We start from the raw sequence: 14,386 nt of genomic DNA on the forward strand, positions 1-14,386 counted from the left end.
TTCAAAACTAAGCATTTTTGATATGGCGATTTTTTGCGAATCATGAACTTTACACAAAATTCCTTGACGTCTGTTTCCGTGCATAGCAGAAAGCTTGATTGACGTATGTCTTTATCAATTAAATGAAAGGAATGAATAAAGTTTTTTCCTGTCAATCACCTGTCATCTGTCGACGTCAAACTTCAAAAGAAAAAATTCGCCTGAGGTGGCTCTCGCAAGCTGCGAATAAACCGTAGGTAAGTCAAGTTTATTATCTGCCATGCATCTTCTTTTCCTTGATGTTGAAGTCGGTGTTTTGATGCCTTTGATGGAAGATGGTTCTCTTGACGAGGTCGATGTGAAGCGTTGATGTGTTAAAATCAGGAAGACAACTAAAGATATCGGGGTTCACTGACATTGCATTCTAAATATGCTCTCTAGTAAATATGGTCATTTTTTATCTTTTTTTCGAAGTTTAATTAGTATTAGTTCCTCTTGAGAATCTTTACTGGGTGATGCAGTCCGTCAATAGAAGATCAAGCTTGTGTAAACCACGACTTAGCGAACACTTGATCAGCTGATACGACTCCAAACAAACTTCTTGAGCTGTGAGTGAGATCAGCATGATCTCATGGTCACGCGACGCAAGTAACGCAATAATCCATCTGGCCCCTCTCGCGCTCTCGGAAAGAAATGCGACTGCCACACTCAAGCTCCCTTTGAATCCGTTATTTTTAAAAAAAATCATCATTATAAATCTCGACAACAGCAATCTTCTGTCTAGGCCGAAAGTAACGTCTCCCCGAATGTAAAGTGTCAAACTTCTTGTTCTAACCAACGAGGCAAATCGAGACTGGGTCGACGTCATTTATATTCTGTATACGATGAAAGTACATGGCATCGCAAGCAACCCCGTCTCCCCGACCCCCTCCCCGGTCCCCATTCTGTCAGGTTGCCGTAATAATTCATTGGTATCGTACTCCTGGGTGAAGAGATGCTCTGTGAGGGCTTTGAGATTACAGTGTTCTTACCAAATGACCCCAGATAGGCCCGGGGGGGGGGGGGTACTCAACAAAGTTTTGTACGGGGAGGCTCCGCCCCGAGCTCCTACCCCTTACCCTTTTATTTTTACTTTTATTTTTTTTTTTTTATTGTACCCCTTTCGTATACCTTTTCATGAAAAAAGGTACCCCTTTCATATACCTGAAAGTCATGGCATAGACTAAAAACACAACATTTTCTTTTCATTTTCAAGTAGCGCTTCATAAACTGAAATTATACAGCCATAAATTGCATCTGCTCGAAATATTTTTATTAAAAGGCCCTTTCAAAAACCTTAATGACTGATTTCCATACCCTTTCGTATACCTAAACTTGTGAAATCCCTACCCTTTCATATACCTGAAGCCTGAAAAAGGTACCCCTTTCGGGCGGAGCCTCCCCGTATAGGCCATTATAGGGAGTACCTCCCTCCCCCCGGGCAGATAGGACTCGAACCCAGAACACTCGATCGAGAGACCAGCCTACTAAGTTAGGCCCCCACACCTTTAAAAAAGAGAACGGCCATATTTAATTAATTTCGCTCAGTAAACTACTTAAATGGCACGGGATTCGCCCGGAAGGGAAGAGGGGATTCGTAATTAAAATAAAATAAATAAATAAATAACTTTATTTAAGTGTCAATGTATTTAGCACGGCTGTGCTAATTGGGGACACTGTAAATATATAAACAAATTATAAATCAAACATAAAGTAGTTAAACTAATTGTGCCGGATCTTTGTCCATTTTCGACTTTTTGTTAAATAGGGCCAGACTTCACGTACAACACACTACCCGATTCTGACGACTCAAGGGTAGCACCTTGGATAGTGAAAACTAGCGGCAAACTTTCACCTATTATGAATACCAGCAGTGTGCATCTAAGAGACCTGGACAATTTAGTTTCGGGATTCACTGACAAGAAACACTCAGCCTTTCATATAAAAGATCGGCCACACAACCCCAAATTTCTTGAATTCGATGGTGTTTCAAGTGATGAAGAGGAAAGAAACGATGTTTTAAATCATTCATCAATTCTCCAACTAAGTGGTCAATCGATAATTGACAAAATTCAACACGTCACCCAGACATCAGAAGAAAGTAATTTGCATAGTTTGTTGGCACCGGCTACTTATGCATCCAATGAGTTTCATTTTGAAGAACAACGTTTTCATGGAACAACTAGCATGAATCAGTTGCACACAGCAGGTGGAATACCCCTAGATTCATCATCTCCAGTGATAGAGACAGATCCTTATGACACACAACATAGGAAGAACTCTTTACATCTGATTAGTGAACTTTGCGAGAGACTTGCAGCAACTGATCCTGAGAAGGGTAAAGACAGTGCTTCTAGTGACTATACACATACAGAAACTAAAACAATGTTTGTGACCACACCCCTTTCTTCGGCATCGAAATTTATACCATATCACAATAACCAGACTGAACTGACTTGTGCTATACCTCAGAACGCATCCACCAGCGAACAAGTTTCCGCAATGGAGTTTTCAACAACTTTTGTGCAAAGTGATTATAATAACGGTAGCTCCTCTTGTGTACTAGCTGATCCTCATAACTATCTACTACCGACACATAATCATCATGCAACTGAAAACAGCAACGAAGAGTTTTTAGCTCAGTATTATGAGCCTTTTGGCACATGTTGTGAACCTTTTGACGATGTTTCTTGCATGGAAGACATGGTTGAAAAGATTTCACCTCCACTCCAGAATGTCACACCCTTGAATGCGACTTATAACCCTTCTAAGCCGAAGATAAGCCAGTTATCACCTGATGATATGCAACACAACTTCACGCCAACAGACTCCAACATAGGTAGGTGTTTGTTTGATTGGCTTATTGATTGATTGATTGATTGATTGATTGATTGATTGATTGATTGAGTCACTAAACTGGTCTTGATTTTTTAAATTGAAAAACTCTCTGGGTAACTCTCATTCTTTGCAATAAAAACAAATTCTCGGAACATTGAAAGGACCCACAATACCAAGAGACTAGAGGAAAACAAGCATACAGTCTTATTGTAGCTTGTACCTTACTAACCGCTAAGTTCCCCCTTTCCCTCCCTTCTACCCCGCACCACCCCCCCCCCCCCCGCAACCGCGGCCTTACTCGCAGGCCCAGCATTCCATGCGGTACTACCAAATACCCGGATAACACGACGCCATATTGATTCACTCACAAAGGATCAAGCAAGAAGAGAGAATCTTTTCACTTGAAATGGAAAATAAAACACAACAGCCTGCTCAAGGTAAACTTTAAACTGAAGACTACACATAGTCTTGTTGTCTTTTTTTTTAACTTTTTCTTTTTTAAATTTTAGCGGCAAGTTCTTCAACCCCGACTCCGCAGACCGTGCAGACGGCTTCCGCAAGTTCTTCGGGATCGAGCCAAAATTCACCCGGTAAATATTCAGAGCTTTTAGCGGTGATCGAGGAGTTAGGAAAAGATATTCGTCCAACGTATGCTGGTAGTAAAAACGCCGCCGAAAGGTTAAAGAAAGGTACGGTTACTTACAATCTTGGTATAAGCTTACGGTATTTTTTTTTTTATCTCGAAAATGTGTAAGCTCTGAAGTCTTACTTTTTGAATAATTAATCAATTAAACGACCATCTCACTATTATCAATGTCACTACCTAACCACGTTTATCACATTATTCTTTGAAATTTTACTAGTTTATCTTATATAGGTGGAGTTTGATACTATAATTGCCATTGAGTTTTAGACCCGACGTTACTAATCGAACCAAATCGAACGTTCGATCTATCGAACGCAATCGAACTTAATCGAACCCAATCACGCGATTGGGTACAATTGAGTTCGGAAATCGAACTCTCTCACACAAAATCTTGGGCTTGATTGTGTTCAATTATTGAACTAATCGAACACAATTGTTAAATTAAGTTTGATTAAAGATGAATTACAGTCCGTACTGCGCAATCTCGGCTGCAATGTTTATGTGAGCCTCACAAACAAAGCAAAACGAAAAATTACGTGACAAACTTACCTGTTTCTTCATTATTAACGCCAGATATCCTTGCAGAACAAATAATAACAAGTAGAAGAACCTTGACGCTATTTCAAACCGACGTTTCAGCTCATCGGAAGTTCTTGAACGAAGCGAACTGTAATGGCAGACTAAAAAACTTCATGTATGCTGTCACCGAAGTGTAACGTTTCAACGAATTCAAAACAAAAACATAAACAAACCCCGAGTCTGCGCAGTACGGACTGGAAATCAGCTTTAAGTTCAATTAGTAACGTCGGGTTTTAATAGAACAGTTCTTGACTGGAGTAGGTTACACTAGGATGCCATGTATTATTTTCACAACTCACTAAACAAAAATAGATTTATTTAACTCTTTGTTTTCTATTTTTCCCAGGTATAATGCATGCCAGAGTACTGGTTAGGGAATGCCTTGTGGAAACTGACAGATGTGCCAGGCAGTAGTACCACTACAATGACAGCCCTTGTCAAGAATATTAATGAGATCCATAAAGTGTTTCTATAAAGCTGCTCTAGGTATACACTTAGTCAAACCAGCCAGGCCACATGCCCTGCAAAGCTGTTACAAAAAGTAATGACAAAACTGGGCTGTAAGTTTTGAGCTTGCATCAGAGAAGCGTGGAAATAGTAAAGCCCCCAGTGGGATTGCGTGGTAAACTACGATTTTTCTATCAGAGCTTATAAAAATATTTGGCTTTAGTTACTTTTAAAGGGCGGGCACTCTTTAGAGAAAACAACTGTCTAAATGCTCACACAAAATGGCGTAAACAAAATTAGTAAAAAATGGCGAATTTAGACTATGCAATTTCTGTAAAAACAAAACCATGAATCTCTTCAACTTCTTGACCATCTTGTTTTTGGTTGAATCCCTGATAAATTAATTGATTACAACTATTGATAAAAGAATAGATTTCCTGACTTGTGACAGGATAGTTGTTCACGCCATTTTGTGTAAGCATTTAGACAGTTGTTTTCCCTATAGAGCATGCGTCCCTTAAAACTAAGGAAAGGCAAAGATTTTGTGAGGAAAAGAGAATTTTATAAAGAGTATAACAATGTTACCTAATGTCAGAAAAAATAAAAAAGATATAATTTTGAATTATAAAATGTTTTAGCTTTGTGCCAAATGTTTGAGAGGACAGTCTATCGCCAGTGTGTATTCATGAACAAAATTAAAAATGATTTTGACTTACTAGTACAGGTAATAGCAAATAAATACACAGTCTTTGTTCAAATCATGTTCATATACTGGCATTATTATTATTATCTATTATTAATTCTTTTTAAAGCTGCCAAGATAAGACTGTTTTCATAAATGGCTGCAGTTTATTTTCAGCACTTAGGAGTTGGTTGAATAGTAGGACACAATTAATTTGTTTTGCTTGTGCAAATGGCCTTTTACAGCTAGCGAGGGTCAAAAACCATTTTTCATTAAAAAAAATTTTCATTGTGGGCTGTGGATTAAGAAATACCACAAATGGAAAGAACACAATGAATTTACCCTGGTTTTTAAGAGTAAATTTTTATGAAGGTTTGAATGTTAGAAAACCTTAGCAGACAAGCATGTATCAAAGAAGTTACTAAAAAGCTAGCCTGAATTTCAGACATCCCTCTGTGCTCGCTTGCTTGCCAGAAGGGACGTCTGAACACATTTGAGCCTAATGCCGTCCGGTGACGTCACTACACTTTGGTTTTAATTCATTCGGAAAAGTTTCTGTCGAGGCCATGAAATTGTGAAAGAAAAATCGCTTCAATAAAGGATTACAGGGTATAAAATTGTTTTAATAGTAAACTATTGAAAACTTGAGACAAATGAATGAGATTTTAATCGACTGCAGGCTATATTCTTTTACGGAACCGATTTAATCTAAACTGATTTGTTTTAAGCTTATCTAGCGATCAAAATATAATATGTTACGCAGCGAACAAATACAACACACTCGTGAGGTACTTAAATGAATCAATTAAGACGGTTACAGAGGCATCAAGAAACGGAATTCAATACAAAAATATCCTACTGGACTGTGGGCACTGAGTTCAGAAATCACTGGCTCATTGAGGCTGCAGGACAATATAAACGTCGGGCGGCTTTGTTGACAAAACAAGAATACATATATAAATTTGGCAAAACACTGCATGTCGAAGCGACGAATGCCGCCAACTTAAAACCTACAGATTTCCATTACTATTCTTCATCCGTAAGTAAACTAATAAAGTAATAAACTCAAGGTAAATGACTAATAAATTCATTTCTGGGAAGGTGAACTCCTTCGAACTCTTTCCAAACTTTTTCAAATTACAATCCTCGCGCGGTAAAATTCAGTCCTAATTTTTACATAGTTATGCAAATAATTTTTAAATCAACCAATCAAAATCACTACCCGGTTTTCGGGTAGTGATGTCACCGGACGGCATTAGGCTCATATGTGTTCAGACGTCCCTTCTGGCAAGCAGGCGAGCACAGAGGGATGTCTGAAATTCAGGCTACTAAAAAGCAAGATCTTGCAATTTTTCGGTACAATTCTTTTGAATTTTTCAAACATTCAATTCATCATAAAATTTCTCTCTTTATTCCAGGGCTGTGCAGGGGTCACAAACTTGGCTGGACACCCTACTAATATTTCACATGTTCTTTCCATTTCTTGTACTCTGTAAGTCAGCCCATTATGAACATTCTGTTTAGTTGAATATACCCGGTAAACTGGCTTCCTGACCCCTAACTGCAAAACGTGAAAGGCCTAAGCCTTTATTTTGCAACTTTTTATACTTAAATTATTAGTCAAACCTCTTCTTTCAGACACATCTATAACAATGACACCTCTCAATTACAGACAGTCCACTTTGGTTAAGGTTGATGTTGTATTTATTTATATTCAAATTCTTGTATTGCAGTTGTAAAATAAAGTTTTTTTAAAAAATCCTCATTGGAAAATACTTGTCATTGATGTAGTAGTGATCATGAATGCAACCTCGTTTCCAGGGTCTCTCTCCCCGAAGAAGCTCTTAGGGGTGGGGAGAGAGAGACCCTGGGAACGTGGTTGTCATGAATGCTGCAATTTGAGAGTTCAGTTGCAGAGTTCAGACTGCAAGAACGATAAACAGAGAGTAGATATGGTTAAGATTCTTGTGATATGTTTCGGTTTGTTTCAAGTGAATAATACACTCTGCATATCTATTTCAAAGCCAAAACACAGTTTCACAATAATGTTATCCATTCGCAGTTGAACCTCCTTGTTCGCCGGTACCCATTTTTACACCTGGGTGGAGAGAGGCACTGTGAGAGTAAAGTGTCTTGCCCAAGAACACAACGCAGTGCCCCGGCCAGGCCTCGAACCCAGGCCGTTCGACTCGGAGTCCAGCCCGCTAACCATTAGGCCACTGCGCCTCCCACCTTCAGGATCGGTACTTTGTTCTTAAGAGTATCCAAGTTTGGAAACAGAAAACAGATCCGCCAAATCCCCCAGTTTTATCCCCTGTGATTGGCCCAGGCATGAGTTACTGTTCTTTATTTATCGGCTGAATCTGATTGTTCATCATCCATGTTTTGCAAACCCATAGCAGCAGCTTCCATTCTTTTTCTTCTTTTCCTTGCATAGTCTGCTTTCCTCTTCTTTATCTTGGCAATAGCTTGGCCGACAGCACTCTCCTTTCCATTGTAAAGAAAATCAAGCTTTTGTTTTAGGAGTTCTCTAGCAATTACTCTATTTCTTGCAAGGGACCGACTCTCATGGCACTAAAATAGAAAATTAACAATCTTTTTAATGATCATGGACCAGTGGCAGACCCTTGTGGAAGATCGGGGTCCAGACCCCCCCCCCCCCCCCATCAGGCCTGTGGGGTTTGACACTGAAATTCTTGCATCAACAGGATTGCCTATCACTATTCAACCGGTTGAAATTTCACAGTTAGTTCTTCCCCTCCCCACCTACCCACACAATAATAGCGACCTTCAGATTTAACTACGAGTACGACTTTGGATTTTTAACACAATTATATCCCCAAACTATAACTCCTCCCTGTTGCTGACTTACACATAAAACATAGGCACGCTAAGCGTGCAGGAGTTATTTTTTCAATTTATGGGGTGGCTTGGGGTGAAACTGGGTGATTGTCCTGTTGGGATGGTTTATGCCATGGGTTGAGCTATTTGTGTATGGTGCCCCACGGAGTCACTTTTTTGCACAAAGTTTGCTTGCAAACAAAATAATTTTTACATGCATTTTGATACATCAGAACTGTTTTATTAAATACAGAAATTTTCATCATTTAATTAAAAAACAAAACTAATTCAATTGTCAAAATGTCACAAAATGGCACGTTCTTATTCTGTTTAAAGCGGTTATTTTGTTGCTAGCTTTGTAGCAACGGTGATGGGTTACTTTTGTTTGTTACGGAATACTTTTGGCTTTTTGCCAAACACTGTAACATGATACCGTTGTTTTTCTCACTTTTGTAACATGATACCTTTGTTTTTTTAAAACGAACGTAACACGATACCCTTGTTTTTCTCGAAAAAGCCACGTCTCCATATAGACATTGAACGAAAAGTACTATAATAAACGAAGTAATAAACGAATCAAATAAAAAAACCACTCTCTTCGGAAAAGTTCGCAGTACACCTGGAGTATTTGTTTTCTGTCAAAACTAAATTCTATTCAACAAACAAGAACTAATTGAGTTATCAATTAGCACGCTAGCGCTTTTATTCTGTTTTTGCTATCGATCGTAGTTAATACTTGTACTGGTTCATTTCAAATCCATGATAATTTACAACTCACCAATTAATCTTCGAGCTGAAAATCTTTCAACGAAATCGAACTGCGACACGCTGCACACATAATTTCGTCAGATTACTTCGCCTTTATAAACTGCAATTTGATTGGTTCTGATAGTACCTGAAATCTGATTGGTGTGACAAACAAACATACTTCACTGACCCACTGAGTCACGGAACATCGCGCCGACTAAAGAGCTATTTTGAAAAAATAACTCAACTAGTGGTAACCACAGGTTAGAAAGTGCGGGCCTCGATGCAGTTAAGAGAAGGTACTGGGAAGTGTTTTTTGTTAGTTTGGAAAATTACTTCAAGTCGAAGTTTTTGGGAAGTTTTCCAGAAGTTGGCATAACTGTGGTAATTGAGATTTCTTTTATAAACTGCGGTTGTTTATTGGGAGTCTGTCCACCGAGAATAACAGTATCTCTATGTGTGCGAAATTATGATGACTTTTTTACGTGTTTGATATTACCAATCATATGTTGACAACTTTGCCATGTTTCAATGGTGAATAAGCCAAAGTTTATCGATATTAAATTTTTCAGACAGTGTCGATAAATCACTGGACAAAAGAAAATTATTCCGAGTAAGGTCGAGTAACGCGTCACGCTTAAGTCACGAATGTTTTTTAACGTTTCCTATTGCCGCGAACCAATCAGAGTTGTTTTTTTGATTGACAGTTTTGCGAAGTGTAGTCGAGCACGCGGTGTGAATTGAGATGTGATTTTCCTCCGTCAGCAAACTCGCTTTGTTGTCAGTGTTATAAGGAATTTCTCGAGAATAATCGTTGTTGGAATCATTCGCTTTGCCGTAGTTTATCTGTGATACAATCACAGCAGATCTTCTCAAAAGCAACACATATAAAACAACGTCTGCAAAACGTAATGTCTGCAATCTTCCGACAGAAGCCTCATTTTTCGCATTCTTATCGCTCTTGGAGACAATATTTTTCTCTTCCGGTGTTACGACAAACTGTCGTGATTGACACATTTTTTGCATTCCGATCGTTCTTAGTGGAAGAACAAAATTTTCAACTTCCGGTTTGCAGATCGCCTTTATAAACGTGGCGCGCACGCGTAATACGCAATCCGCTGTTCACTGTCAAGATTAGGGTTGCGGGCCTCTCTTGGGCCCGCAATAAACATTAGAGATAAGATTGGTGTGATAAGTGATTATAGGAGGCACACAAATTTGGTTTGAAGACTCATACTTGTACTCAATCTCCTACTGGTAGTCCAATCTGAAGGTCGCTAATGTTCGCATGGGAACCCCATTATGTGCCTTAAATTTGGTACTTCCCTTAAAGCACCCAGCCACACCTTCACCCCCCCCCCCCCCCACCCCTTCCCCCAACCATGTCTTAGTCTAAATTACAAGCACCTCTTTATGGGAGATCTCAATCAGGTCACCTGGAACATGTTTTTCTTTTCTTTTCCTTTTTCTGGCTTCGGAAATATAAGCAATATTTGGAAGTACCTTTATCATGATGCCAGTGGGTTTGTGAATGAGTTGAACACAGTTGCTGCTTTTGTTGACACTCTGACCACCTGGTCCCGAACCCTTGATAAACTTCTCTTCCATGTCCTCTTCATTAAGATGCACCTCGTGGTATAACCGAACGAAATCAACAGCTCGCTGAGATCTCAAGCTCATCAAGGAATCGGCCATCACAAAATACCCATTTGCATTTCTAGCTGACAAACGTGGAGCGATTGTGGTTAGACCACTCCACATCCGTGCAACTAAAGAAAACATCTCGTTTTGTATTTGACGTCTGTTTTAGAAGTGATCATCGCGGGAATTCTGCAAAATATGCTCCAAATCAGAAATTACATTACAGTAAAAGATCGCCGGCCATTTTGGATTTATTTTCGCGGGAGAACGCGGGAGAGACCGCGGGAGATTCAAATTGGTCAGCTGTCAGCTGTTTTCTGTTCTAGCATGCGCGGTCTTTTTCAAGATGATGTTTCAAGATGGCTTCCGCACCGGTGCAAAATGTAGCAAAAAGACAAGTCTATGATTTTGTTTCTCTGCAAAATAATTTGGTAGAAAAGTGTTTATACTTTTCAATAGGCCCTCGTGAAAACTCTACAATGGGTGTCCGTGAAAAGGCCTCACTGGGGACGAGAAACGTGGATGAATCATGTCTGGGTCAGAGCGTCAAACAGAAAAAGAACTACCCCAAGTATTCGTTTGGTGAATTCTTCAGTTTTGAGATTTTCTTCGGATCAAAGACATGTCTGCGCGAAAACGAAACTGTCTTCGCCAAATGTACTCGTGCAAGAGAAATCGAACGTTTTCAGTCTCGTGTTGGAGTCCAATTATCGACGTCATTTCACGTAGCACTTTGTTGTTCGACGTCAACAATTGATGCATTCTGAGGTTTTAGTATCTCTGACTGCTATGCAGAACGATAGGAGTTTACAACTTTCTATTTTCTGAAGAATCTCCAGTTTCTCTTTTATCCGAGAACATTCTTTTAATGATTGCGATGGGTTTATCGTCGATTTAAAATTTGAGCGTTGAAAACAAAGTTCAGGGAGCTGTCTGTTTGAGAAAGAAAAGAAAGATTTCCTCATTCGAACCATCGGAATACTTCAGAAATATAGCAGTCTTGCGAAGAAATCTGGATTCACAACCTGATAAACAGAAAGAAAAAGGCCATACAACAAACAACAACAAAGCTGGACCAGAATAACTGTGCACTTAAAATTAATCAGTGTTAGGTGAGGATTCTTGACATCAACAAACATTTTAACTTCGTCCCACTAATCCAGAAGTGGTCTTCAATGTAATGCAACGCTCCAAGTTTACCGACTATGAGAGAAGTAAAGAACAGCGGCTACAGCAACAAGACTCTGACGGGAGTGGATCTGTAGTCTCCTTGCAGTCATCTTCTTCAGATGATGGCAAATATGCTGGGATTCGTGGAAGAGAGTTCCATTCTGAGGGTGCAGGACTGCCAATGAGAGACATGGACGATAATGACGATGGAACTCGACAAAATGTGGAAAGACTTCAGCAGAAATTAAACACGCAGCCAACTCATAACACTTTAGATGAGATTATAAGTACATTGAAAAATCAGAATGGTATAAAGAGTTCTTCAAGGCCTGGAACATCCTTACCTTTGCACAATGATTCAACAGTAGGAGGCAAAACTTACAATAGTAGTTTAGGGTGGAATTCCTCCCCTTTACAAATGAGGTGAGTAGAATTTTTTTCATTCTAAGCATGCACAGAAGGCTTGTGTTAAGACCTGATAACAAGCAAAGTGTCAACTAATTGTTCTATTCTTAGCTGGCAGTTTGAACATGTAAGTAAAGTTAAGTGGTAACTTGATGACATATCCATACCTTCCCCACAGAAGGATTTCAGGTTTGGACACTCCCTCCCCTACAGAAATTCCAGTTTAGCTTCATACTTTTCTTTAGAAATTTAGGCTTTTGAGACCTCCCACCCACTTGGAATTTTCAGTTAGCTTCCATGGGGTGGTGTGATTTTCTGGAACCACACATTATGTTTAGAGGGTTAAAAGGTCCAAAAAATACCCACACCCCTCCCACAAAAAGTTTTTTGGACTGACCCTTCCTTCTGTCCCACTGGAAACCCAGCTTACTGTAGCTTCATATTTCTTTAAAACTTTAGGCTTTTGAAACCTGCGTTTGTGTCCCCAGTATCCTTCTTTGGGATGGGTATGGATAATGTGTGGTTCCAGAAAATATCCATATCCCCCCCCCCCCACAGAAGGGATCTGCTCTATGACCCCCCACCCCTCTGGAAATTCCAATTTAGCTTCATACATTGCTTTAAAGTTTTGGGTCTTTGTGGATTTGCCCTTAAAACGGTGGAAATTTCCTTGACCTGGTTTTGATAAATTCAGAGATATGATCCAATCCCTTCTGTTGGTGGTGTATGGATATTTTCTGGAACCACACAATATATATGTTGTGGTTTAATTTTATCTTTGGTTTAAAATTTTTCAAACCAGTTTGATTTTTATTTCCCTTTGTTTCAGATTATGATAATGAATAGGAGACAATGAAAAATAAAAACCAAACTGGTTTGAAAAATTTTCAACCAAAAACAAAATTAAACCACAACATATACCTTGGAATGCACTTTTTTGTTTGCAGCTATGTCAGGTACAAAATCTTTTTGAAATATACCGGTAATATACCGGTAAGCCCAACAATTTTTTTTATTGCGCTAAATTCCTTCTTTCACCTTCGTTGTAACTTTTAGTGGACATCAAAAGTTTAATGAGAAGCACACAAGACAGCTCAAAGATATAACAAGCCATTTTGAAGCAGAAATAGACAAGATCTGTGACCAACTAAACAGTGTGGGAAGTAACCTGACAGCTCTTCAAGATGCGCTACCAGTTAGAATGCTTGAAGCTGCCAACCACAAATTAGAAGCCAGATGTAATGTTCTAGAACAAGTGTGTGAGCAAATGAAAAATAAATCAGTGAGGCTGGAACAAGCGAGTCAAGAGCTTGACGCTAACTGTGGACAGCTAAGGCAACTTAACCAGAATCTTGAGGTGCGCTGTTTGTACATGGAACAGGTCAACAAGGCTAACGAGAGTGAGAAATCAAATTTGCACGAAAACGTTCGAGATCTTGAAACCAAGGTTGTGGAACTCACTGAGAGTAATGAGAAAGCAATCTCAGCTTGTCAACAACTTGAGGAACTTAACCAGAAGTCTGCGACTAGGAATCAGCAATTAGAGGAATCAAAATCACTTCTGGAGCAAAGATACAAGTCATGTGTTGGAGACAATCAAAAACTAGAGGCACAGATTGTACAGTATCAAAAAGCTCTCGAAGAAAGCAAAAAGTAAGAGAAAAATTCAATTTTATTACTAGCATACCGGTAACATAAATTTCATACTTAACAGTGAGTAATTAAGGTATGATGTAGCATAATTTAAATTGTTTGACTTTCTTACTAGTAGTTTTCTTTTTGACTGGCTGAGAAGTTGGTCAACTAGCAGGACTCCAAGTTGTCAAAATGTTGCTTAAAATAAATCCAAAATTATTATGCCCACAAGTGACAGTGACAAATCATATTTCAGATGAAATTGATTTTAAACTCGTTTTTTTTTTTATTTCTTTGAGGGTTGCAGGGATTTCATTAAGAATTGTAATAGCAGGAGAATAGCGTAAAGTAACCGGAGAAGGTTCCGCATCTTAATAAAAAAATAGGTACAGGCCTTTAAAATTTAGCCGGAGAATTCTACGTTGTAGCAGGAGAATTCTCCGATCTCTGAAGCCTAATGAACACCCTGGGGTTGTGGTAATAGATCTGGAACAATGGAAAATACAAATTTAACCAACTGGTTTGAAATTGTTTTGACCTTAAATTCTTTGTTAATCATCATCACTAAAAAAATGCATATGTAAAAATATAATTTTATTGGTAAAACTACATGATTTTGAATGAGTACAGAATATAGGGGCTTTTATTTAAATAAGCTAAAACTTAAAACCTTTGCTACAATGTACCTCTGCTGCCTCTGAACACGCATACCAAAAAAACTTGGAAACACCTGAAAA

At 38.9% G+C, this 14,386-nt stretch overlaps 4 protein-coding genes and 1 long non-coding RNA gene across 6 annotated transcripts in view; 3 read left to right on the top strand and 2 right to left on the bottom strand.

The window, feature by feature from the left end:
- The first annotated feature begins 176 nt into the window (after positions 1-176).
- Positions 177-2,889, top strand: LOC144647487 (uncharacterized). Its single transcript, XM_078507292.1, has 2 exons — positions 177-236; positions 1,787-2,889. Exon 2 carries the CDS (start codon positions 1,879-1,881, stop codon positions 2,887-2,889), a length of 1,011 nt encoding a protein of 336 aa, XP_078363418.1. The 5' UTR covers positions 177-236; positions 1,787-1,878.
- Positions 2,890-3,191: 302 nt separating this feature from the next.
- Positions 3,192-6,954, top strand: LOC144646469 (cyclin-dependent kinase 2-associated protein 1-like). 2 transcript variants are annotated; one of them, XR_013569411.1, is made up of 4 exons: positions 3,192-3,293; positions 3,366-3,545; positions 4,428-5,627; positions 6,535-6,954. XR_013569411.1 is itself a non-coding variant. In XM_078506068.1 (3 exons), the coding sequence occupies exons 1-3, from the start codon at positions 3,263-3,265 to the stop codon at positions 4,493-4,495; spliced, it is 279 nt and encodes a 92-aa protein (XP_078362194.1). In that variant the 5' UTR covers positions 3,192-3,262; the 3' UTR covers positions 4,496-6,558. The 2 variants fall into 2 exon arrangements, 1 of the variants encoding a protein (XP_078362194.1); XM_078506068.1 differs by having other exon boundaries at positions 4,428-6,558.
- A 14-nt stretch (positions 6,955-6,968) lies between these two features.
- Positions 6,969-10,878, bottom strand: LOC144646463 (mitochondrial translation release factor in rescue-like). Its single transcript, XM_078506062.1, has 2 exons — positions 10,302-10,878; positions 6,969-7,784 (listed from the first exon to the last, which is right to left on the bottom strand). Exons 1-2 carry the CDS (start codon positions 10,578-10,580, stop codon positions 7,557-7,559), a joined length of 507 nt encoding a protein of 168 aa, XP_078362188.1. The 5' UTR covers positions 10,581-10,878; the 3' UTR covers positions 6,969-7,556.
- Positions 10,879-10,937: 59 nt separating this feature from the next.
- Positions 10,938-13,675, top strand: LOC144646447 (uncharacterized). Its single transcript, XM_078506043.1, has 2 exons — positions 10,938-12,032; positions 13,071-13,675. The coding sequence occupies exons 1-2, from the start codon at positions 11,620-11,622 to the stop codon at positions 13,669-13,671; spliced, it is 1,014 nt and encodes a 337-aa protein (XP_078362169.1). The 5' UTR covers positions 10,938-11,619; the 3' UTR covers positions 13,672-13,675.
- Positions 13,676-14,066: 391 nt separating this feature from the next.
- Positions 14,067-14,386, bottom strand: part of LOC144647488 (uncharacterized) — a 2,928-nt gene continuing 2,608 nt past the window's right edge. Inside the window, exon 3 of the long non-coding RNA XR_013569598.1 lies at positions 14,067-14,135. This is a non-coding gene — a long non-coding RNA (uncharacterized LOC144647488). The remainder of the gene's footprint in view (positions 14,136-14,386) is intronic.

This window comes from Oculina patagonica, chromosome 3 (assembly GCF_052425735.1).
Source record: "Oculina patagonica isolate OP01 chromosome 3, crgOcupat, whole genome shotgun sequence".
In the NCBI taxonomy this organism is placed as follows: domain Eukaryota; kingdom Metazoa; phylum Cnidaria; class Anthozoa; order Scleractinia; family Oculinidae; genus Oculina; species Oculina patagonica.

What these genes read in the sequence shown, in the direction of transcription:
- LOC144647487 (XM_078507292.1), top strand. Translation starts at nt 1,879, where the DNA reads ATGAATACCAGCAGTGTGCATCTAAGAGACCTGGACAATTTAGTTTCG.
- LOC144646469 (XM_078506068.1), top strand. Translation starts at nt 3,263, where the DNA reads ATGGAAAATAAAACACAACAGCCTGCTCAAG. An exon ending in AACACAACAGCCTGCTCAAG is followed by an intron (nt 3,294 to 3,365) that starts GTAAACTTTAAA and finishes TTTAAATTTTAG; the next exon opens with CGGCAAGTTCTTCAACCCCG. An exon ending in CGCCGAAAGGTTAAAGAAAG is followed by an intron (nt 3,546 to 4,427) that starts GTACGGTTACTT and finishes TATTTTTCCCAG; the next exon opens with GTATAATGCATGCCAGAGTA.
- LOC144646463 (XM_078506062.1), bottom strand. Translation starts at nt 10,580, where the DNA reads ATGTTTTCTTTAGTTGCACGGATGTGGAGTGGTCTAACCACAATCGCT. An exon ending in CCACTGGCATCATGATAAAG is followed by an intron (nt 7,785 to 10,301) that starts GTACTTCCAAAT and finishes TTTCTATTTTAG; the next exon opens with TGCCATGAGAGTCGGTCCCT.
- LOC144646447 (XM_078506043.1), top strand. Translation starts at nt 11,620, where the DNA reads ATGCAACGCTCCAAGTTTACCGACTATGAGAGAAGTAAAGAACAGCGG. An exon ending in TCCTCCCCTTTACAAATGAG is followed by an intron (nt 12,033 to 13,070) that starts GTGAGTAGAATT and finishes TGTAACTTTTAG; the next exon opens with TGGACATCAAAAGTTTAATG.